This window comes from Saccopteryx bilineata, chromosome 7, assembly GCF_036850765.1.
Source record: "Saccopteryx bilineata isolate mSacBil1 chromosome 7, mSacBil1_pri_phased_curated, whole genome shotgun sequence".
Lineage (NCBI taxonomy): Eukaryota > Metazoa > Chordata > Mammalia > Chiroptera > Emballonuridae > Saccopteryx > Saccopteryx bilineata.
Window position 1 is genome coordinate 22,902,489 of NC_089496.1, and position 25,696 is coordinate 22,928,184.

The 25,696-nt window shown below is 35.9% G+C and overlaps 1 protein-coding gene across 9 annotated transcripts in view; it reads left to right on the forward strand.

Annotated features, from left to right (window-relative positions):
• The window catches only part of AKAP9 (A-kinase anchoring protein 9), a 171,989-nt gene that overhangs the window by 97,358 nt on the left and 48,935 nt on the right, over nucleotides 1-25,696 (forward strand). For 6 of the 9 annotated variants that reach the window (XM_066239573.1, XM_066239580.1, XM_066239576.1 and 3 more), the window contains 8 exons: nucleotides 1,261-1,487; nucleotides 14,167-14,329; nucleotides 16,113-16,325; nucleotides 17,270-17,308; nucleotides 18,570-18,802; nucleotides 19,688-19,807; nucleotides 23,343-23,519; nucleotides 24,434-24,538. In XM_066239573.1, the coding sequence (XP_066095670.1) occupies nucleotides 1,261-1,487; nucleotides 14,167-14,329; nucleotides 16,113-16,325; nucleotides 17,270-17,308; nucleotides 18,570-18,802; nucleotides 19,688-19,807; nucleotides 23,343-23,519; nucleotides 24,434-24,538 (1,277 nt within the window). Of the gene's footprint in view, nucleotides 1-1,260; nucleotides 1,488-10,093; nucleotides 10,849-14,166; nucleotides 14,330-16,112; nucleotides 16,326-17,269; nucleotides 17,309-18,569; nucleotides 18,803-19,687; nucleotides 19,808-23,342; nucleotides 23,520-24,433; nucleotides 24,539-25,696 lie in introns of those variants that run through there. The other 3 variants (XM_066239574.1, XM_066239577.1, XM_066239581.1) reach the window with 2 other exon arrangements.

Below are 25,696 nucleotides of genomic sequence, written 5' to 3' on the forward strand. Positions count from 1 at the left end.
AAAACATTTTGTTTTGAATATGTGGTTAATGTAAGTAAATACCAGTCTAGTCTGTTTTTTAATTTTGAGAATAAAAATACAAAGTGAAAATTATATTAACTGTTCTTCCAATAATTAGATAAAGCTGTGAAATAGCAAGCTTATAAAATCATTTCCTAGAATGCAGTTATGTACTTTTCAGCCAGTGACTTATACAGAGTAGATGCCTGGTGAATCGTGAATATTGATTGTGCTGAGTTCAGATCTTGTATCTGAAACTGCATCTGGCATTGTTAGTACACGAGATTAAAGATGTATACTTAATGTGGCACAGCTACATTAACAAGACTTTCTAATAAATAGCTCTTATTCTCCTGGCTGACTGTGTCAATGTGAATGTTTATTCCACAAATTAAAGTTCCTATACTTGTAATTTGCTAACTTAGCAGTTACTGATAAATATATACTACGTGTAATGAAAGAATAGGTCATTTCTCTTCAGGAAATGTTCGGTGTTGGGCTGTAGCACGTTTTCTCGGTTGAGTGCTGTATTCCATGGCAGTGATAAATAACCTATGCTTTTGTTTCTAAAGCTTATCTTCTGCCCATGTAAACTCAATTTTCAATGTAAAAAATAAGAATAATGTATATTCATAAGTCCATAGTTAAATTAGATGCTCATTAGTCTAACTTCTTCCCAGTTTACCTCTTATAAAAGTAGCAAGCTGCAAAATGATCTTAGTCTCTGTTACTGCCCAAGGTGGCATGAGTGATGGTGCCTAGTATGGTGCTCAGAATCAGAGGGTCTGCTCCAAACACAAGCAGGCACTTCTGTTCTCCATACATCTGGAACATCCCATTGCATAATTTTTCTTTTCATGTGTTTTTTTTCTTATTACACTATGTAAATTCCTTGAGGATGGGATCTAGCTCTTGTCACTTATGTGTCTCCATTACTTAGTAAACCCTACATGGTAGGCACTTGCCTGTTGAAGGTTGTTTGAAAAGTTTTTAATAAAAAAAAAAGGTGGCAAGTAACCCAAATACTAATTTCTGCAAAGCTCTATTGATATAGCATTATTCCTTTACATTTTTACCTATTTGGTTTTCAGATAATATTATATTCTGTATTTATTTATTTTGTTGCATTGTTGTTGTTAAAAGACCTTTGTAGCGTCAATGACTTTAAGTGTTAATTTGATTTTATTTTTTAACCTTTTTTACTATAGTTATTTATTATAATTAATTTGTGCCTTTAAAATACTGTTATTCTAATTACAGATGTATCTATACCAGCTTATTCTGGAAGTGACATGCCAAGAAATGACAGTAGCATGTGGTCAAAAGTAACTGAGGAAGGAACAGAGCTGTCACAACGGCTCCTGAGGAGTGGTTTTGCTGGAACTGAAATTGATCCTGAAAATGAAGAACTTATGCTGAATATAAGCTCTCGACTACAGGCAGCAGTTGAGAAACTGCTAGAAGCCATAAGCGAAACTAGTAGTCAGGTAACCTCCTTATATTGCAAATGTACTGAGTTTGAAATATGTTTTCTTTTAAACCAGGGAACAATGAAATGTTTTCTCTCTACAGTTCCACAGAAATGTGTATAGGCTTCCCTTAATAATTGGTTGTCTTTGTGACAGCCAACACTGACTGGTATCAGTAGTCTTCTTTTCAGGAGGTAAAGGTTCATGTAAAGTGCTGATAGATTCTTCTGGTTCTAAAATTGATTTTCTAGATTGTTACGTGTTACTTGTTTTTTATACCAAAAGAGATTTTTAACTTCACTATTATATGAAATATTGCACTATAATTCAAAGGACCTAGTATAGGCTAAAGAATCTTAAAAATTAAGAACAAGTTTGGAGGACTTATGCTACCTGAGGTTGAGATTTAATATAAAGCTACAGTATTCAATACAGTTCTGTACTGGTAAAGAGTAAAGACCAATGGAGCAACATAGAAGTTCCAGAAATAAACCCACATGTGTAATAATCAAATGATTTTTTCAACAAAGACTGCAAAGCGATTCAATGGGAAAAGAAAAACTTTTCCCAAAAAATTTGGAACTAGATATCTAGATGGGAAAAAAAAGTAACCCTAGCCCCCACTTTACAACATACAAAACAATTATTCCAAGATAGATCATAGATCTAGTTATAAAAATAAAGCTATAAAGCTTCTAGAAGAAAACCTAGCATAATATCTTCATGACTAGGGAGTAAACATAGCATTGTTAGAGAATCCACAGAAAGCTAGCCATAATTTTATTTGATTGAGGATGTTAATCTTAATCGTTATATCTTCTGTGTTTCTCTAAAGTAATTACTTTTTTCTTTGTAATTAATATCTTGGACAGTAGTATAGGTTTTCCATAAATTTCCACCCACTAATTTTAGCATCCATTGGCAGATTTTTTTTTTTTTTTTTTTTTTTTTTTTTTTTTTTTACAGAGGCAGAGATAGACAGGGACAGACAGACAGGAACAGAGAGAGAGATGAGAAGCATCAATCATCAGTTTCGTGTTGCGACTTCTTAGTTGTTCATTGATTGCTTTCTCACATGTGCCCTGACCGTGGGCCTTCAGCAGACCGAGTAACCCCCTGCTGGAGCCAGGGACCTTGGGTCCAAGCTGGTGAGCTCTTTGCTCAAGCCAGATGAGCCCGCGCTCAAGCTGGCGACCTCAGGGTCTCGAACCTGGGTGCTTCCGCATCCCAGTCCGACGCTCTATCCACTGTGCCACCACCTGGTCAGGCTTGGCAGATTTTTGTGTACAATTATTACTATGGTGTTCTACTGAAGCTTTTATTTTCCATATTCCTTTAATTTTCAATTGGTGTTTTCTATAACAGCTGTCTCCTCATTCACATTTATTTAACTAATCAGGATCCATATGGACTCGTGGCTATTTTTTTTACTGGATTATAATCTAGTACAATAGTAATGTGTTTTGTTTCCAGCTTTGGCATTGAGAACTCTCAGGTTGGCTTTTGTGCCCTTTCAAAGTGTTTAGTTTTTAAGCATGTGTACTATGAGTGGGTCCAGGCCCATCTTGTATTTTTTCAGACCCAATCCTGGAGTCAACTGCTTTTCCAAAGACTTCAGGTTCTTTTTATTGGAGAATGACATTTAGAAGCCAAGATATGGATGCTAGATGTGCTTATTATTACTAGGGTGTCAATGACTTCTAGATCCTCTCAGCAAACAACTTGAAAATAAATGTAGTATATTATCCCATGCATCTATATATATATTTCTTTATCTGTATATATAGTAAAAAGCATAAGTTCATACTTATACCCATAATTTCACAGCTAACCTATATTCCTGTGAAAAGCAAATTTAATAATTAGAGTACAGTATTTGTGCATGTTTTGTCCTTAGCCTTATAAAGTCAAAATACTGTTTTTTCAAAGTATCTTAGTTAACTTTTTCCTTTCCAACACCATTCAATTTAATATAGTTAGAATCATTTGTTACAATTTTGATTCCATTTTGGGTTCTCCCACATTCTGGTTAATTTTTAAATTTTACATATCATAAAATTCACTCTTTGTGTGGACAGCTCTTTTGATTATGACAGAAGCATAGAAATATGTATCTGTCACTACAAACATGTTACAAATAGTTCCATCACCAAAGTTCCCTGGTGCTGCTCTTCTGTAGTCTGCCCCTCCTCCAACTCCTGCCCTTGGCAACCACTGGTGGCTTTCTATCCCATAGTTTCGTCTATTCCAGAGTGTCATAAATGAAATTATGTATCATGCTTTCTTTTGGATCTGGCTTCATGGCCTTAACAAAGTATATTTAAGATTTATATGTGTTGTTACCTGTATTAATAGTTCCTTTTTATAACTGGGGAATATTTTATGGATGCTATATATCCATTTACTGTTTAGAAGACATACAGATTATTTCCAGTTTGGGGTCATTAGAGAGTTTTGCATAGTAATCTAACTTATCTTTCAAAAGGATTAGAAATAGACTGGATGGATGGCAGGAATGAATGGGGCCAGGGCAGAAGCATAGAAACCAGTTAAGAGGAGCCACTTTGCTAGACTTACAGGTTAGGTGATAGAGTTAACATCTGAACCCTGGCAGTCTGGCTTCAGAGTCTATGCTCTTAACTGCCACTTTCTCTGCCTTTTGGAAATGAAAGGAGTTAATCACTCTGTCAACTACTGCTACTGGGACATGAAAGTTACAGACTGAGACATGGATCTGAAATCTGTGTGGTCATGGTAAGCTTACAAGAGCAGTTTCAGTGGAGTAATGAAGATGAAAGTGTAATTCGAGAGAAAATTTTAGGAAAGGAACAAAAGACTAAAAAGACAAGTACAAACTAGGTAAGTTAAGAAGAAAATTTGTGGTGAAAGGTATAGCATGTTGGTGTAGCTGGTATGATGTGTGCAAGGCCTGAATAGTTTTGTGTCCTAAACAGTCAAAGGGGGAGTGTGGGAAACTGCTTGAAACTGAGGGTAGAGGGCTGGGCATTGGTTACATGTCAAGTTCTTTATGAAGTTCAGGAGTATTAACTTTTTGCTGAAAAGTTGGGGAGTTGTTTAAATATTTTTGGCAATAAAATAAAAATATCAAATATGTGTTTTAGATTTCTGACATGGTAGTATGATTGATGGATAGGCAGGAAGATGGTAAGGACAGGTGCTGAATGTAGAGAAACAGGAAACTTAAAACATTCCAAGAGAGAAGTGATAAAGATCAAGTTAAGCCCTGGCTGGTTGGCCTAGTGGTAGAGTGTCGGCAGATATCCCAGGTTCAATTCCCGGCCAGGGCACACAGGAGAAGCACCCATCTGCTTTTCCACCCTTCCCCTCTCCTTTCTCTCTATCTCTCTTTCCCCTCCAACAGCCAAGGCTCTATTGGAGCAAAGTTGGCTCAGGCGCTGAGAATGGCTCCATGGCCTCCACCTCAGGCGCTAGAATGGCTCCAGTTGCAAGAGCAGCACCCCCAGATGGGCATGTCGGGTGGTTCCCGGTGGGGCACATGCAGTAGTCTGTCTTTCTGCCTCCCTGCTTCTCACTTCAGAAAAATACCAAAAAGAAAAAAAAAAAGATCAAATTAAGTAAGGAGGAAATTGATATAAAAATTTTTAGGAAGTTGAATTTGATAGAAGTTGGTGTCAGTGGTTGGATGTGGAAGATAAGGAAAAGGGGAGGACATCAGGCATGATTCTTGACTCTACCAAGTTGTTAGTATATTTTGTTTACTGAGATAAAGGATGCAAAGTAAGTGACTAATGAATTCTGTTTCAGATTATCTGAGTCTGAAGGGGGCATCTAGTAAAGATTTGCTGGAGTCTAGAGTTTGGGGAGAACTAGACTGGATGTTGTCATCACTTGAAAACTTTTGAATCCTTGGTATTAGAGAGAATACAGAACTAATATTTTTGTGCTGGTGGAATGCTGACACTTAAAAGAGACAATAGGTAGATATGTCTACAAAGGAGATCAAGATTGGGGAATAAGAGGAGCATTAAGCCAATCGTGTCATTAAAGTGAGAAAAGGAGTGATTTTGTAAAAGTATCAAATACCATGAAGAAGTCATAGAAGCTGAGGATGTGGTGTTACCAATGACCTTGTTGAGAACAGTTTTATGGAGTTGGTAGAGGAAAAATTCAATATTCATGGAGTTAAAGAAAAGGAGTTGAGCCTGACCAGGCAGTAGCGCAGTAGATAGAGCGTCAGACTGGGACATAGAGGACCCAGGTTTGAAACTTGAAGGTCGCCAGCTTGAGTGTGGGATCATCTAGTTTGAGCAAGGCTCACCAGCTTGAGCCCAAGGTTGCTGGCTTGAGCAAGGGGCCACTTGCTCTGCTCTAGCCCCCCAGTCAAGGCACATATGAGAAAGCAATCAATGAACAATTAAGGTGCTGCAATGAAGAATTGATGCTTTTCATCTCCCTCCCTGTCTGTCCTTATCTGTCTCTCTCTCTGTCTCTGTCACACACAAAATGGAATGGAGTTGAAAAATAGCAATTTCATGACATAAAACTGAGAAAAAACAGAAGAGCACTGGCTTAAGAAGGGGAGTGCTTTTTTAAAGGTTGGAATAGTTTATATTCACTAGCAGAGTTGAAGATGCAGGGGATGCACTTTGTATGAAGATACAGAGGGGATGTGCTTTGTGGAGCCAGCTCTGGAGAGGTGAGGGTGGACACCAGAACACAGATGGAAGATGTGGCCTTTGAATCAGAGACACCCACTCTCCATTAAGACTGGAGAGGGGGATTATTGCAGGTGATTTGGGGCTTGTGTTTGGGCTTGGGGAGGAAATGCATTGAAAAGGCCCCATAATCAAAGTAAATATTGTCAAGTTTGTTTTTTTTAATTTTACTTAGAAAATTAAAAATAACAGGGTAACATTGATCAATATTAGTACATAGGTTTCAGGTAAACATGTGTATAGCATTTGAACTGTTGATTATGTTGTATACCCATCACCCAAAGTCAAATCATTTTCTGTCCCCTTATATTTGACCCTCTTTACGGTCTCCCTTCAAATCCCCCTGGTAACCACTTCACTTTTATCTATGTCCACAAGTCTCAATTTTGTGTCCCACCTATGTATGAAATTACACAGTTCTTGGCTTTTTCTGATTTACTTATTTCACTCAGTATAATGTTCTCAAGGTCCATCCATGTTGTCATAAATGTCACTATGTCATCATTTCTTATGGCTGTGTAGTATTCCATTGTATATATGTACCACCTCTTCTTTATCCAATCTTCTATTGAGGGACACTTGGGTTTTTCCATGTTTCGACCACTGTGAATAGTGCCGCAATAAAAATGCGCGTGCATGTGTCTTTACGTACCAATGTTTCTGAGTTTTTGGGGTAGCTACCTAGTAGAGGTATTGCTGGGTCCTATGGTAGTTCTATTCTTAATTTAAGGTTCTTTTTTTTAATGATATGTTTTTTTATATTGTATAATTTTAGTGGAAGATACATGATTATGCCTTGTACTTAGTTTTAAGGTTTGGGGCTGCTTTAGGTTCCATAGGTACCTCCTGCTTTAATAAAAGAACTAGTAAGCAATTTCTATACTAAGTATCAGGGCATCTGCCTTATAGGCTAACTTCATAATATCTATTATAGTAGTATTTTACTGTATGTATTTGATTTGACACGTGATTTGCTCAGGGATATGACCCAATTCATATAATAATACATTAATTATGATGGATTTTACTTCTCTTTTGTCCAGACGGGCTACTTTGAAATTGGGCTTATAGTGAATCTATTGTGGTTTCCTGTTGTTTGGGATAGCTTTCATTATAACATGAGAAGAAGTGATTACCCTTATCCCTTAGAAAGGTAAAGCTCTTTAATGTATGATTTATTCAGTAGTCTCTTAATGATTCTGCAGAAAAGTTATGTTTGAGAATGTGGTTTCAGATTCTTGATTCTTGAGTCAGGTAGAACTAGAAATCAGTCTGTTCTGTAGGAATAGACTTTCAACAATTAAAGTTTTCAGAATCCAGAGAAGCTATTTAGAGCCATAGAAGATTGTTTACCAAGAGATTCCTAAGGCCTTGGTAGAAATTAATGATTAAGTAATTGATTCCCATGGAAAGACTTTTATTATATAGGCAACTCTCACAAATTAATTATCAGTTTTTAAGAATAATGGGTCCTCAGCTACATGTTTCTGTATTTTCTCAAAAAAAAAAAAAAAAAAAAAAAAGATTTTTCCTGAGGATGAAACAGTAGTACAAGTTAGGGTTTTGTTTTGTCACTTTTGTGTTTTAAATATAACTGCAAAGTATTGAGACACATTTTGTCAGTAGGTGTTGCCTCCAGTGCGCTGATTATAAGCATTGTTGGGGTTTTGTATCCAGGATTCACTCTCATTAGAGAAATAAGGAAATCAAAATCCAAAAGAGAGCAACACAGGTGTTTTACAATAAGGGACATATTTATGGGAAAAGGGGTTCAATAATTTGACATTGTACAAATAAAGCTATTTAGTTTGGGAAACATAACTCTATACCCCAAATTAAGCCTTCATATATACATTAAAATCTTGATTATCTGAAATCTTGGAATAATGAGCTAGTCTGGATAATTAAGTGTGTCTCCTACATATTGAACTTATTTTATTTTAACTTTTTTATTGCAGAAAGTTTTATACTTTCTAAAATTAAATATATATACATATATTACTAGAATTAGGCTAATTCAGAGTAATCTGCCTGAACAATAGTTGATGTTGGGAGATCTATTTGCCCCTATCCTAAATCATCTTAACTGCTGATGTGAGTCTTTTCGCTTCTAATTTTACTGTATTTTTGTGTGTGGTTATTTTCTTAACCTTGATCTATATCTTAGTTACAAAGGGATAACACTTAAAAATACACATGTGTGTATGTGTGTTTTCACATGGATGGAAACAGGTTTTTTGTTTTCAAAACTGCGCAGGGCGACTATAATTTGAATTATTTTAATTCAGGATCACCTTTCTGAACATGAATTAATATAGTAGTATGCTATCAGTTAATATACTGTTGTTATGAGGGCTGTTTGCCCCATTCTAAATCATCTTAATCTACTGCTTTCTTGAGTCTTTTTTTCCTCCCTAGTGTATTCTTTCTTTTCTTTGTAATTCTTACCTTGACCTAAATGTTTCTATTTATAAAGGAATACTTCTTACTTTCATGGTTTTGTTTTTGCTTCAGATAAGAGAAATTAGACACCAGATTATCCAAATAAACTGTAATTTGCAGTGGAAGCCAAGAAAGAGTTTCTCGAGAGGTATTTGACATGCTAAGCATGGATCCCACCGGTTCATAAATCTGAGCAGCTAGAATACTGATGATTTTGTATCTGCTGACGCCCCAGTAATGTCACATTTAGCTGAGTCAGTGGTAGGATTACCATCCTGGACAGGTGTTCAGACAACTAAAAGGCTCACATAAGAAACCATAATAAACAGAAATTTGTCATCGCCTAACCCAGAATTGTAAGAGACAGCTTCCCCTTCCTCACCAAAAACCTTCTCCCTAAAGGTTCTGGGCTTTTTGTAGAAACCCCATTTTCTCGGCCCTAATTATTATTGGCCTGAGTATTGACTGCTTTAAAAATTCTATGCAGTGAAAGTGTCTATGAAATGGATTTTTGTAAATAATACCTCCTTGCTTTAATATGGTTTTTCCATTACTATAGATAAAGATTTTATGGACTTAAGATATTTAACTACTAGATAGAGAAAAGACATCACAGTAAAAGCTTTTTCATTTATTTAAAACAACTTTCAGTTTTGAGGGTCTTTTAATATTAAAAAGTAAGTCGTTCATCTTTTAAAATTTTGCCTGGCTGGTTTATTCCCTATGCCCAGGTTTCTGGAGCTACAAGAAGGCTATTTAATACAACTTGCACTTTTAAGTTTTAGAGAAAGTATATAGTTTACCTTAAGTGATATAATTACCAACTAATATACAATGCAGCTTCTCAAAAAAGATGTGGATTTTTTTTTTCACATTAACGTTTATTACAGTGCAATATGGAAATAGGTTATAACTGGACTGTCTATACAGGGTGGAGCAAAAGTAGGTTTACAGTTATTCATATGGAATATAATACAATAATTAATAAATAATAATACAAGAATAGACTTTGTTTTGTATACTCGCAACTGTAACCCTACTTTTACCCCACCCTGTTTCTAGTAACTGCTTTAAAGAACACGTGTTATTTCTAAGGAAATGTCAAAAAGAAGTACTAACTTAGTTTTCCCGAAATAATTATGATTTCATATAGTGGAAGAACTAGATAATGTGAACTCAAACCTATTTAATTTCACATTTTTAAATTAAAACAAAAATTGTAATGGAATTGAAAAATGCTTGCTTATCTTAGAAGCATTATAAACTTGCCTAAATACCCTTTCCATAGCTCTGACGTGGAATTGGATCCTGTTAGGCAGACTTCTTCGTGGGCGTATTAATTCACATTCCACCTGTCAGGGTACCTATAGGTAAAGACATTAAACCACACCCTCTGTTCTGACCTTTCCTCAGGGGACACTGACTGAAATCCTTGGCTCCCTGTGACAGGCTATTTGAATAGCTCAGTTCATAAGAGGTTTTGCTTTTGAATTGAGTGAAGCAGCAAGAACAAGGGAAACAATGTTGCAACTACATTTCTCAAGACTGCTACTGTGGAGATTTAAAACTTGACCTTCCTTCACTGCCAGGTTTGGCTTGGAAGGGTTATTTATTTCAACAGACATATTTGATACTGAAAGCAGCTTTATTGCCCAGCCAATTAGATATTTATATTTTTATTCTTCCATTCTTCAAGGATTTAGTTAATCTAGTTAAAAAGGTGTTTGCTTGCTTTTACTTTTGTTTTGTTTTTGATGAAAACTGAAAGATCTAGTTAGGGTTTTTTTTGTTTGGTTGTTTTTGTTTTTTTTTTAGATTTGTGGGGTTTTTCTTTCCTTGTTCAGTTTTTTACAAATTAGTTTTGTAATGTTTCTTGGATGGTGCTAAAAATTTTCATGCTGTTATGGTATAGCTTGATAAACTTAAAAAGAATTTTTAATGTAATGGAGAAGTGATAGAGTAAATAAGGAAAATTGGCAGCTGCATCTCCTAGAATGGATTCTTACAGGACCTATTTGGCAACTGTCAAACTCAGTGGCTCATGGTTGGAAGAACAAGATGAAGACATTTATGAGGTTGAATCTCGGGTGCCTTTACCACATCCATTTCCTCTTTGTGAACATTTGGATGAAAATAACTCAGTAATTATTAATACTTCTATTTTTCATTTTATTCACAAAAGAAATGGGCACATATTAAAGCTTATTTCTAAAATTTCACTGCCTACCCCTCCTTATTCAGTAAGTATAAAAATTTGGTATTTTATACTTTTAGTTTTAGCTTATACTTTAATATTTATTTTTTTAAAAACTGTGTATAATGAGAAATAATGTTTAATGTGTTCAGGAAGGGTAAATGGAATAGAATCTTGTTTTGTTGTTTGATGTGTTATTACTATTTATTCATCCTGAATGTATGAAGGGTTAAATTTGGTCTCAGAGCCTGCAGCGTTGTCTTTAATTCCATAAAGCAGAAGGACATCATATTACAGTTGTCCTAGGCCAGACGAGCTTAAAAAGATCCTGCTTGTCCTGAAGTAGCTTGCTTTTATATGTTTATGAGGTCAATCCTGAGTGAAAATGCAATGCTTATATTTGAAAAAATAGCACCGTGGTACTTAAAACAGCTATGTGAATTGTCATGAGCCAATTAGGAAATGTTTACAATCCAATGTTATAGAGGCCAGAGTTCCAAAAAAGAAAAGGAGACCTGGAGTCTAATTTTCATTTCCTCGCTCACTCCCTTAGGAACTTATTTTCAGTGTTTTTAAAATGTCTACCCATCCTGTAGGAAATACTTTTCTTTGCTTTTTATATGAAATGTATTTTTATAAAGATTTTTCAGGATACAAGTATTTAACATAGGTTGGTATCTCAGGTTCATTTGACTTAAATATGTTGTGAATGATTTACTACAGGTTATTCCGTATAACTACAAGTTACTCAGCACTTTTTATGACTTTAATGGCTTTAACTATAATATATTAGCTAATATTTAACAAGCCAGATGGTTTTCAGAACAGTTTTGTTACTGCCCCTAAACTGTTACAAAGTGACAGAATATTTACTGATACTTTATATGTAATGGTAGGTTTCTTAAATTATTTATAAATATTGAATATGAAATATTTCATATATAGTAAATATTTGGTATTATATAGATATTAGGAATACATCATACCTCAACTGGGGAGAAGAGTTTTTCTTAATTATAAAGTATTTGGATGAACATTTGAAGGGACTCTCTTATTCTGTTAAGTGCTGATGCCATCTGCTATGATAATGAAATTTGTTGCCTAACTTCACTGTATTTGATTCTTCCAACTTTTTTGTTTTGTTTTATAAAACTGAAGTTATTTCTTGTGGTTTTATGGCAAATATTAAATGCCCTTTAAGGCTGGCTTAGATCCGATTAAGAAGTAGAATTTAGAAGCAAAGGTTTACCTAATTTTCTTAGCTGAAAGTACTAATTTTGTTGTAAATGCTCTGTTGTATTTGTACAGTAAATTTGAAAAATAGGGGAAAAAAATTCATATCCTTTTTAGTTAGAGCTTTTAACTCTTTTGGCAATTTCATATATTTACCAGGCGCCCAGTTTATAATGTACAGAAAAAAGATTACATATAAAAAAGCTTACGTATGTGTATTTAGAAACAATTGATTTATTTTTTAATATAGGCTGTGTTGTAAATTCAGGAGAGTAATTATGTAAAAACTAGTTTATCCTTTATGATCATGTTTCTTTATAATAAAAAATTAATGTATATTAGTTACCCACATTTAAAGGAAAATGCTCATTTTACCAGTCTAAATAAATATATACATTTTATTCTAAAAAAATGTATACATAATTATTTCTTTGTTGAGGTAACCACACATTATATGTAGTTTAGGAAATAGTTTAATTTAAAATGTATGCTTAATTTTTTATTATGAGTCCTAAATAGAATAATTGCATACTAGATATTTTAGAAATTGATTTAGAGTGACCATAAGAAGCTTTATTTAGTAACTCTAAAATCTGTTTGCTATGGCAAATATTTAGATATAAAGAGCAGATGTCTTTGAAAATAAAATATTCTTAAATATTATAATTTTATAGTACATTATTCATAACTGACTGTAAACCAGAAACTACTATGTTTGACTTATATTTTAAGTTTAAGATATCATGATATTTTAAAAATATACTTAATACTTTATATGTGAAATTTCCAATTCTTAGGACATTGTTGTGAGCCTGTGTATATGGTCGTTGCTTCAAAAATGTTTTTAATAGTGTTAATCAACTAGGACTGAGTACTCAATCTGAGCTCAGTTTTTTCCCATGTAGTTGTTTCAGTAAAAATAGATAAGCAGTCAGCAACCTAGAAAGTGGTTTTTCTGTAATTTCATGCAGCTGGTAACAATGATCAGTTTTTTTGAGAGGTTTGGCCTTGAGTCTGTATAATACTTGGGTTGTCATATTAAAATTTGTTTTAGAATGTATTAGAGTATGCCAGTAACAGCATTTTAAGAAGGCTTTGTTTATGGGTATTGCCTCTAAGGTTCTAAGGTTTTGAAAATAAACTAAGTATTCATAGAGAGTCTTGATGTTTCACAAATGCATAGAACATAAGGCTTTTAATTAAAACGGGTTATAAATGTAATTTCATTTTGTTTTGCCACTGTGATTTTGTTCATTGATGCCATTGTATTAATCATATATTATTAGTTCTTCACAATGTGCAGCAGGAGTCACAATTAAAGAAGAAATGTAAATGTAAAAAAAATTAAAGTCTATCATCAAGCACATAAACAGTTACATAAAATTCTTTAGTAAATATAAAAAGAACCTGTCTCATTAACTTTTTATATTGCTTTATACGATAGAATTCAGATCTTGTGATTTAAAGTGGTTTATTTCCAAAGTAATCAAATTTTTGTTTAATAAAACTAGGATACATCTTTTATGGAAAGTTGTGCATAATCTGGCTCTGGCCGGTTGGCTCAGTGGTAGAGCGTCGGCCTGGCGTGCAGAAGTCCCGGGTTCGATTCCCTCCCGGGGCACACAGGAGAGGCGCCCATCTGCTTCTCCACCCCTCCCCCTCTCCTTCCTCTCTATCTCTCTCTTCCCCTCCCGCAGCCGAGGCTCCATTGGAGCAAAGATGGCCCGGGCGCTGGGGATGGCTCCCAGGCGCTAGAGTGGCTCTGGTCGCGACAGGGCGATGCCCCGGAGGGGCAGAGCATCGCCCCCTGGTGGGCAGAGCGTTGCCCCTGGTGGGTGTGCCGGGTGGATCCTGGGAGTCTGTCTGACTGTCTCTCCCTGTTTCCAGCTTCAGAAAAATACAAAAAAAAAAAAAAAATACAAAAAAGAAAAAAAAATTGTGCATAATCTACTTGTCTTCTGACTTATGCCGCCTACCAATGTTAGCATATACTAGAAATATAAAATGACTGATGTTCAAAAGCATGCTTTTATTTTTATTTAAAACTTTTTTGAAAGCTTTAATGAGAAATGAAACTGGTATGCCCAACACTAATTGTTTTTCTTCATGTATACTTTCCCTCCTTGTGTAGCTCGAACATGCAAAAGTTACACAGACAGAATTGATGCGTGAGTCCTTTAGACAGAAACAAGAAGCAACAGAGTTCCTTAAGTGCCAAGAAGAACTACGAGAGCGCCTTCATGAGGAATCCAGGGCCAGAGAGCAGCTGGCTGTGGAGCTCAGCAAGGCTGAAGGTAAGCAACTGCTTTGGCAACTAAAGGTGGGGGAATTCCAGGTGTGAATACAGAGATTCTGATGCAAACCCGGTTTAGAAACCACTAATCTGCTCTGAGTTAGAGTGACCATTGAAAGGTAGTGTAATTTGCCTGGCCAGTGAGTGGTGGTGCACTGGATGGAGCCTTGACTTGGAGTGCTGAGGTCGCCGATTTGAAACCCAAGGTCACTGAGCTAATCCCTGGACAAGGCATGTAAGAGAAACAATCAATGCACAAGTCAAATGAAGCAACTACAAATTGATGCTTTTCACTCTCCCTCCCTCTGTTGCCCCTTTTTGTCTTTTTCCCTCAATAAAAAAAAGAAAGAAAGAAAAGAAAAATATGCCTGACCAGGTGGTAGCGCAGTACGTCAATCTGGCATGCGGAGGACCCCAGTTCAAAACCCCGAGGTCACTGGCTTGAGCACGGGCTCATCTGGCTTGAGTGCGGGATCACTGGCTCATGGACATGGTCCCATGGTCTCTGGCTTGAGCCCAAGGTTGCTGACTTGAGCAAGGGGTCACTGGCTCAACTGGAGCCCTATGGTCAAGGTATATGTGAGAAAGCAATCAATGAACAGCTAAGGTGATGTAACTGTGAGTAGATTTATCTCATCTTTCTTCCTATCTGTCTCTCTCTCTTGCTTAAAAAGAGAGAGAAAAGTAGCCCTGGCCGGTTGGCTCAGCGGTAGAGCGTCGGCCTAGCGTGCGGAGGACCCGGGTTCGATTCCCGGCCAGGGCACATAGGAGAAGCGCCCATTTGCTTCTCCACCCCTCCGCCGCGCCTTCCTCTCTGTCTCTCTCTTCCCCTCCCGCAGCCAAGGCTCCATTGGAGCAAAGATGGCCCGGGCGCTGGGGATGGCTCTGTGGCCTCTGCCCCAGGCGCTAGAGTGGCTCTGGTCGCAACATGGCGACGCCCAGGATGGGCAGAGCATCGCCCCCTGGTGGGCAGAGCGTCGCCCCCTGGTGGGCGTGCCGGGTGGATCCCGGTCGGGCGCATGCGGGAGTCTGTCTGACTGTCTCTCCCTGTTTCCAGCTTCAGAAAAATGCAAAAAAAAAAAAAAAAAAAAAAAAAAAAAAAAAAAAAAGAGAGAAAAGTAGTGTAATTTGTTTTCAAATTACTCCAAATTATTTTTTAAACTGTATATATTTTTAATTATAGAAAGTACATATAAAAAATTTTAGAAAATACAGAAATGGATGATGGTTAGTTACCATGATCTCACCATCCTAAAACAACTCTTACAATTTAAAGATGAGAAGCTAAAGCTAAGAGATGTTCATTTTTTAAGGTCACCTACCATTAAATGGCGATGCCAGGCTTTAGGCCTGTAAAGCCACATGCTCTGTTGTACCATGCTGTTGTGGGTGTTGGCCTTCTACAATCACCGAAAGTACCAACTAACTCTCTCTAGTATATTTAAAATGTGATTTAGTTCACAAGCATCTGATTTATATTAAACTTTCCAGGAACTTGTCTATTTATATCTGTTTAATAAAGTGAATTAACCCATATGATATGATACATTAGCATAGAAAGTTCAGAGAAATTTTATATTTGGGCATAATGATAACAAGAAAAAAGTTGCATTGAACATACTGTAGTTGCTATCAGCAGCAACAAATTGATCTAAGATTTCTAATAGCTTGGAATGATTTAAAGTTTTGCTAGCAATCTTCCCCCCTTTTATTGTTTCTGTAAAATGTAATAGTACAATTTGAAATAAGTAAGAATCCCATTTCCTGTTAATTTTTTCTTATAGGTGTCATTGATGGCTATGCGGATGAAAGAACTCTTTTTGAAAGGCAAATTCAAGAAAAAGCTGACCTAATAGACCGACTTGAGCAGGAGTTGTTGTGTGCCAGCAATAGATTACAAGAGTTGGAAGCAGAGCAGCAGCAGATCCAAGAAGAAAGAGAGTTACTGTCCAGGCAGAAGGAGGCTATGAAAGCAGAGGCAGGCCCAGCTGAACAGCGTATGTATTTTTTAGACTTTGTATGAAACAGTCCTTAAAATAAGTTGGAAGTGTCTTTTTTTCCCTTTCAGTGCCATTATTCAGGTATTTTATATAGGGATTTAAAAACCTGTAAGAATCTACGTTACTGGTAAATGTCTTTTTAGCCAACAATGTGGAATAAGGATACTTTTTTCTTTCTCCCTTGGCAAATTTTAACAGGAAAATACAATTCTTTATTTTTCTTTAAACCTCTAAGAGAAAGCTTCACATAATGAAGCAGGATATTTTTTATGTTGTGTAAGATTTAGTTCTTTTAATAGCAAAAAGACAGCAAAAACGTACACTTGGATTAAATAACTACAAGCACCAATCTGTCACTAATAGTGAGCAGGTGTGGGTGAATTTTGCCCTGCAAGAGAATAGCTTAGAAAGGTCAGTGGCTATTAAAAGCAGATCTAGTTCAAAGAATAGATTACTTTACCAATAACTTTTAATCTTTTCTTCAGTGAGGAAGTAGGTAACATCTTAAAATATTTTAGCAGAAAAACATAAATACCAGTTTTTGTAAGAACATAACTTGAAATGCTTTTTTGTCATATCCTTTCACTTTTAAATTTCACAAGCTGTTGGAACTGTGTGTAGTTTTACTAGTTCAATTTTATCAGTTTAGAAATACAACATATATTTTTGTATTATATGCTGTTTATTTCTGGTTGCTCAAATTTGTTCAACACAGGGTTACATTTGGAATTTTTAATGTGTAAAGTATACAGGTTGTATATGTAAAATATTTAAGAAACTCTGGTACGTCTCAAAATGTTACAAATGATATTCAAAATGGTTCTAACTTTTACTTCTTAATTCTTCAGTGTGTATATTATCCTATTTTAGAAAATAGAAAACCTGTAAATTATATTTTTGTTCTGTATGTGTTTGTGTTTTGTTTTATTTTATTCTCATAGGACTAGTAGATGCTGCAGTCGATGCAGCACCTGAATCAGGTGTGTTGATACAGTTGCATGGCCAGTCTTTGGGTGGTAAACTTGCAACTCCAAACACTGGGTGACCCTTTGGACTTTCAGCCAACTAGCATATCTCTAATTTTGCTGTTGTGTTTTATACTAATTTTTCTCTGTAACAGGCCTTTCCTTACAATAAAAAGACATCTTTATATTTGAAATTAACAACAAAGTTTCACAGTGACCATCATCTTATTATGTCTATTTTTCACAAAGCTTAAGGCAATTTTTATTTTTTCTTAAATGTTGGTTTATTAAGTATTTTTTTCTTGAACAGATATATTAAAACTCTTACAGCCTATGACTTTTCAACATGCTATTTCTGAAGCAGGAAGTATTAAGATGATGGTATCAACGGAACCAATGAAATTTCATATAAAGACTTTTTGGTTGACTTATATTAACATCTGAATCAGTATTGTTTTAATAGCTTTTGTATCTTTTATTATTGTATGATTGATATTAATAATAATAGCTAACAGTTATATAGTGTTTACCATACCCTAGGCACTAGTCTTTACATACATTAACTCATTTGATCCCACAGTAACTCTTAGAGATTAGTACTATTACTTTTCCCATTTTACATAGAAGGAAAAATAAAGGACATCATTTTAAGTGTCACAATGGAGATAAGTGGCAGAGCTAGGATTTGAACCCACAGCCTGCTCTTAAGCCCTGTACCATACTGCCTTTTCTGTTTGGCAGTTTTCCCTTGATCTACATACATGTGAGCATGCAAGACAACTCAGGGATATGGATCTGATCCCTATATGACTAACAGGAAATTCTGATTGCAGTTGTATTTCTTTTTCTGTAACTCTTACTTGTCTTGGTTAAAGATTTGCAGTGTTTGATCTTGTGTATTGTGTGCATATAAAATTGACTTTATGGGTTTAGAATGAATTGATTTTTGCCTGAGATGAGTTATTTCTGTGCTTAAATTTAATTAGACTTTGTTCTTTTCCTTATAGTAAAAGTGGGTTTTCTTTTTTTTTTGTCATTTGCTATGTTTTCAGTAATAGGACTTTTTTTGTTAATGCTGTTTAATTTTATTAATACTACTTGCTTACTAACATAGGAATGTTATTTTGATATTTTTATTAGAATATTTTCTCTATACATGTGGTTGAAATAAAACTGATCTTTATGTGATAAGGGTAAAATCTGAACATAGTTATGGGTTATTTTACTATCATAGCATCACTGACTTGAAATAATATATTTTTGCATTTATAAACAGAATTACTACAGGAAACAGAAAAACTAATGAAGGAAAAACTAGAAGTACAATGTCAAGCTGAAAAAGTACGTGATGACCTTCAAAAACAAGTGAAAGCTCTAGAAATAGATGTTGAAGAACAAGTCAGTAGATTTATAGAGCTGGAACAAGAAAAAAATGCTGAACTAATGGACCTAAGACAGCAAAACCAGGCATTGGAAAAGCAGTTAGAAAAAATGAGAAAATTCTTAGATGTAAGTATTCTCAATTGAATACTGTTTTTTCTCAGTGCTACCTGCTGCTATACTAGGTTGTGAATTTTAAATTATAAAAAAACTTACAAATTCTGTATTTTCATCTATATGTCTTTACCAGTTAATTGAAAAGCACTATTAAAAACAAAAATCCTAATAATTGTTAGCATCAGCAATCAGTACAGGCAGATTATGAAAAGGCCCTATAGGTTAGCCTTTCCAAATACATAGTTAAGAAACTCATTCTAGTCTTTCCTTTAACCAACAACCAAAGAAGGTGAAGATCCTAAGAGCTAATTGGCCACCATTGTTTCACCCACAAAAGATACACATATAGGTCCCTTTTCCCTTGGAAACAAGGAACTGGGATAGTTGTCATGCTGTCATTATCTCTTTCATAAAGATGTCACTTCTCCAATTTTGTGTGGATTTTCTTCTTTGGGGTTTTCATTTAAGCCCGAAGTTCTCTTCACAGATCAGAGAAACAGATCCTTACACATTATATAATTTTAAGTGTAAAACCTAGATTAGGATTGAAAGAAATTAATTTACTAAACAATTTATTCTATTTATTTTGTTTAATAACTAAATTAACAGTGGATTTTCTCCTTTGTTCCAAAAAAAGTAAATTCATTTAAGGAGAATATTTTTATTTAATTTTGTATTTAACATTACTTGAATTTTAAAAATGTGCTTCAAGTAATATTTAAATGCTTACATTTTTGTTGAAGAACCTATGTAGGATCTTTGTAAATATTTTGGTTTGGGGTATTCTCTGGTCATCAGTTGTTCATCTTCAGACAAAACTACTTATAACCAGAGGGATGGGAGGGAAATAATAGCTTCAGTACACATTATTACTTAAATTTCTATTATTAACTTTAGGAGCAAGCCATTGATAGAGAACATGAGAGAGATGTATTCCAACAGGAAATACAGAAACTAGAACAACAACTTAAGGTTGTGCCTCGATTCCAGCCTATCAATGAACATCAAACCAGAGAGGTGAGAACTTTACTAATATTGTCTACCTTTCAATAATTTATATATTGTCTGTAAAACAAGATGCATATTGTGAAAAACTTAAAAGGAATTCTGTTGTATGTAAATCTTCAAAATCAGAAAATTAAATATTTCTTTGACATGAGGAAGTTTTTTTTTGTTTGTTTTTTTTTCTGAAGTGAGAAGTGGGGAGGCAGAGATACAGACTTGAGCATGTGCCTGACCGGGATCCACCTGGCAAGCCCACTAGGGGGCGATGCCCGGCTGGGGCTTTGCTCGTTGCAACCAGAGCCATTTTAGCACCTGAGGCGGAGGCCATGGAGCCATCCTCAGCGCCCAGACCAACTTTGCCCCAATAGAGCCTTGGCTGTGGGAGGGGGAGAGAGAGATAGAAAGGAGAGGGGGAGGGGTGGAGAAGCAAATGGATACTTCTCCTGTGTGCCCTGGCTGAAAATCGAACCTGGGACTTTCACACACCTGGCCAACACTCTACCACTGAGCCAACCAGGCAGGGTAGGAAATTCTTAAAGCCCTAAAAATTGTTTGTATTTGACATTTGCAATCGTGTCCTCCTTACATTTATCTTGTAGTACTGCCCAATTAAACAAACTTCCCTACTCATTTCTCTATTCCCCATGCCCAACAAAACCAATCAAGGCTTGTCTGTTCTTTCACTCTTGACTTCCCCATCTCCATTTCTCTTCTCCGTCCACTCCAGTGAAGTTCCTAACCCCTCTGTCCCGGTGGGGTTTTTCCTCAACTCTGTTGAAGCTGGTCTGTGAAGGTACCCACAGCCTCATGACTAGGTCCAGAAATCACTTTGTCTTTGTTGCGCTAGACAGAGGCATTCAGTACAGCCTTCTTCCTGAAACACTTCCTTCTCATGGCTTTGTGACACACCTACTTCATTGGTTTCTTTCTCTTTGTTTTATGACTGAAAATAAAAGCTAGAGAACCCTAAGTCTTAGTAGTGGGCCCTCTTTCCTTCCCTATTTATAGTCTCTTCCCAGGCAGTTCTGTATAAATGACACCACATTTCTATCACTAGTCCTAACATCTCAGCCAAGCCCCAGGCTTGAATATTTAGCTGCCCACTGTGCTCTCCAGCTTAGATGCTGAGAAATTAGCATGTTCTCTTGTTGCCTGCCTGGCTCCCACCAAGAAAGATAGAGCATGTTCCTTCATTTCAGTAATTTTCCTACCATCTCTACCTTCCTCCTTGTTAAGACCCAGAATTCATTCTTGACTCCACTCTTTTTCAACCCCTACATCTAATCTGTTAGTGAGTGAGGTTTCACTACATTTTCCTATTCTTTCCCTTTTGTTCATCTTCCTGAATCCTAGCTGTTGTCATTTTTTTGCTTAGATAATTTTGGTAGCCGCCTTATTCTCTCTTGCTCCTATTTTTTACAAGTGTCCATTATTTCCTCATATAAAAACATAGCTAGAACTCCATACTTACCAAATGAATGCTACATGAATGAGGGAAGATGGATTGTGTAAATTGTAAAGATAGTTATAGAGAGATTGTGCCTGAGGTGAGACCATCCCAGTGTGTCATGACTCTGCCCTTCACTTGGTATCTGAAAATGGCTAAAGTCGCTTTCTAAAACTTGTTTACTTGTTTCTGAAACAGAGATTGTAAAAGAACTCATCTCATAGAAGTATTGGCCTGGTACATAATGAACACAAATATTATTTCTGAAAATAATTTTTATTTTAAAAAAATGATAGTATATCAATTTCTGTGCAGTTTAGTGGATTTTATTTCTCTTAAAAGTATTCCAAAGGAGTATAAAATGGCTATAAACTCAAGTAAAATGTTATCTACATTTTCATTGAATAGAAGTAATCTGATACAGAACAGCCTTATCTACTAGAACAGTGGAAGAAAAGTTATCAATCCCTACGGAGTTTGTAGTTATTGACCTTATTTCTAACAAACATATTTTCAGCTTTTAAAAAACAGCTCTGTTTTTTGAAACTCAAAAGAATATTTAGCTCTAGAATACGTCATCATTTCCTATTATTTGCTTTTTTATATCTGAGAATTGTGACATACTTAATGAAACTTCAAGAAACAAACAATGATGTATGTGTGTATTAGATTTTTCTCCAAGAACATTGAGTTCATCAGTTCTCTCCTTACCTTGCTAGATCTGATTCCCAGGCTTCTGATTTTCTCAAGATCAAAAATCTAACTGTAATAGTAGAAAATGCCATTTTGTTGTTCCTGCTTTGTTGTCTTTTCCTTTGACTTGACTCCAAATCTTAGTCTACCCAGTGGCGTTATTACTGTCATTCTTGAACCTATAATTAATTATAGATAAGTTTGCATATCTTTTAATGTTTTGATGAGTTAGTATCATTTTTAAATAATTTTCTCAAAATAGTTCACTTAAATAGGGTAGTATTTTCTTAGTATTACATTTTTAATTTTAGTAATAAGCTTTCTCTCTTCACTTAACTAGAACTAATACCATAAACTATTACTAAACCTTCCCGTGGCCTTCCATCATAGAACCATTTACTTGAATGGACCTGTGTGTCAGGCTCACATAGGGAACTTTCAGGGTGCACAGATCCCCCTCACCACCCCACATTCTCATATCTGCTGGGCTGCTGGAATGTGTAGGCCAAAAAAGCTTTCCAAGTGATTATATTAATGCCCCCCAGCCCCTCTCATCCCTGTGGTATTTAAAACCATTGCATTATTACGCATTCATTCTAACCATTGTGGAAAGAAAATAGAATCCATGAAAGATTTTTATTTAGGTAATCTTATCTCACATAAGATTCTAAGTTGGTACTATGTAAACTTGTCATCTTTATTAGATTTTAATGTGATTATGCCACTAGAGCTTATAATTCAACATTATTTAAAAACTAACTTTTTCCCGCCCTGGTCAATTGGCTTAGTGGTAGAGCATCGGCCCAGCGTGTGGATGTTCCAGGTTCAATTCCCAGTCAGGGCACAGACGAGAAGCGCCCATCTGCTTCTCCACCATTCCCCTTCTCCTTCCTCTCTCTCTCTTCTCCTCCCACAGCCAAAGTTCCATTGGACCAAAGTTGGCCCAGGTGCTGAGGATGGCTTCATGGCCTCTGTCTCGGGTGCTAGAATGGCTCTGGTTGCAACTGGGCAATGCCCTAGATGGGCAGAGCATCGCCCCCTAGTGGGCATACTAGGTGTATCACAGTCAGGCACCTGCGGAGTCTGTCTCTCTGCCTCCCTGCTTCTCACTTCAGAAAAATACAAAAAATTTTTTTTCTTTCTAACAAGAGAAAGTCTAGTCTTAAGAGAAAGCACCTTTTTAAAATGTAGTTCAAAGCAATGTTATTTCTCTGCTAGGGCTTAGTTCTATCAACTCAGAAAATGTTCCCATAGTTGGAGGCAGTAGTTGCTATTCTTATTTAAAAAAAAAAACAAAAACAAAAAACCCCATAACATCTAAAAATACTTTCTGAAATGAGGATAGATATATTATTAACTTGCTGAAAATTTTTAAATTTACAGTTTTTGTTTATTATATATTTCCAGGTTGAACAGTTAACAAATCACCTGAAAGAAAAAACAGACAAGTGCAGTGAGCTTTTGCTCTCAAAAGAGCAGCTTCAGAGAGATATACAGGAACGGAATGAAGAAATTGAGAAACTGGAGTTCAGAGTCCGAGAGCTGGAGCAGGCCTTACTCATTAGTACAGACACTTTCCACAAGGTGTGACATTGTCTTTGGGTTAATTTTTATCAAGTGTTTTAATGCAGTTTACTCTTAGTTACATGAACACAGTTCTTGAAACAATTGCTACTGACTTTTTTCTAGTACTGCATAATGACATATATATCTTTATGTCTTTGTTGACATTATAACCATTTCTGTTTATTCTTGTTTCCAAATGTTGCTTGCATGCCTTAGTTCTGAGAAAGGAATATTAATTAAACCAGAAGGATTTGGCCTGACCTGTGGTGGCACAGTGGATAAAGCGTCGACCTGGAAATGCTGAGGTCACCGGTTTGAAACCCTGGGCTTGCCTGGTCAAGGCACATATGGGAGTTGATGCTTCCAGCTCCTCCCGCCCTTCTCTCTCTCTGTCTCTCCTCTCTCTCTCTGTCTCTCTCTCTCTCTCTCTCTCTCTCTCTCTCCTCTCTAAAATGAATAAATTTTTAAAAAAAGTATCTTTAAAAAAAAAAAACCAGAAGGATTCATTACCTTTTCCACAATCAATAAGGTTGTGATTCTAAAATAATAGCCAAGTGAAAATGAATGTGGACATCAATTTAGGTTGATGCTTTAACCCAGATAATGAAATCTATTCCCATTATACTGAAAAAAGCAATAATGAATGAAAACAGAAGAGCAGGCTAAGGAAGCTTGAGAGGGTGGCAGATGAGAGGATATACTTCATTTTATCTGATGAATGAATTTTAAGAGTATCAAACATTCCAGTTTGAATTTGTGTAAAATGCATTCAATATCTGTAACTTTTTGATTATTCACTAATGTAGATTATCTATTTCTACATAGCAATTCTATTTCTATGAATTTCTAAATAGCAATACTATTTCTCCAATTAAAGAGAATAATCAAGATTTAATATCTGAAATTTTGAGGAAATTCTTATATATTTAAAGGTAGAGGACCGCAAACAGTTCGGAGCTATAGAAGCGAAAGCGGAATTGTCCCTAGAAGTACAATTGCAGGCTGAGAGAGACGCCATAGACAGAAAGGAGAAAGAGGTAAAGAGTTTCTTTTTAATGACAGATGTGGTTTGAATTATTTTAAATTCTTGAAAATATTTGAACAGAGTGGAGTTGATGGTCTAAAGCCAAATTTAGACTGTTTCTTAGCTCCTTGCCTGTGTTAACCTTGAAGACAGTAAACATTTGCTGGTGTGAGGAAGTGTGCCAGGTGGAGGGGACAGCGATGTAAAGGCCTTGATACAGCAAAGGGAGGCCGCTTTGGTAGATGTGCATTGAGGAAGAGGACAGTAGAAAGACAGTAATGTTAGGACAGAACGCAGTGTCTCTTCTGCTCACTTTACTTTGAGCTTTGAGTTATTGTTCCTTTGCTGTGGGGCTTTTTTCCTTTATATTGTATTGCCCTGGGAGATTATAGTGCTATTTTACAATATACTAAACATATTCTTAAAAGATTAATAATAATTATATAAAGTTTTGTTTTCTACTTTCCCTCTTCCCTTAAGAAACCCACTTGTAAAATAGTAGTAATTTCCAAGTCCTAATTAAATTATAACATTTAAACCTTTGTCTACTGTTAGTTTTCCTAAAATGTACTCAATATATATTGTCTAGCTATATCATATCATTTAAAATGTTTAAAAATTTTTAAATTACATTTTTATCTCCCCATAATTTTCTCAGGACATTTAATATATTTTAACAAATATTAATTGAACTTAAACAGTATATAAATGTTAATAAGTACTTTGAAAAATATAAGAATGATTTAGGGACATTTCATTTCCATGGAGAGATAGCACATTGTCATTGACACATTCTTCCTACCTGTCCATCCTCCACATTGGAGCTGGAGGCTTATGCCAACTCCCAATGACCATGTAGGGTGATAATTTGGGATGAAAACATAAGCGGGAAGCACACTGTTGAACTGCCTGCTGCGCGTGGCAGGCCCGGGCAGAACCTGCGTACTGTCGCCAGTGACCTGCCCTGCTGGCCTCCGCTCTTCCTCCCGAAGAGAAACCGTGGGTCAGAGATACCAGAACAGCCTAGCATCCGCCGTCCCCAACGACGACACACGCGTGTCCTTTCATGACCTTTCGTGACACGGGAGTAACACATCAGCTGTACTGGGGGATGACATCTTGGTGGTACAAGAATAATTTATGCTCTTATAAAGCCAAACAAAACATAATT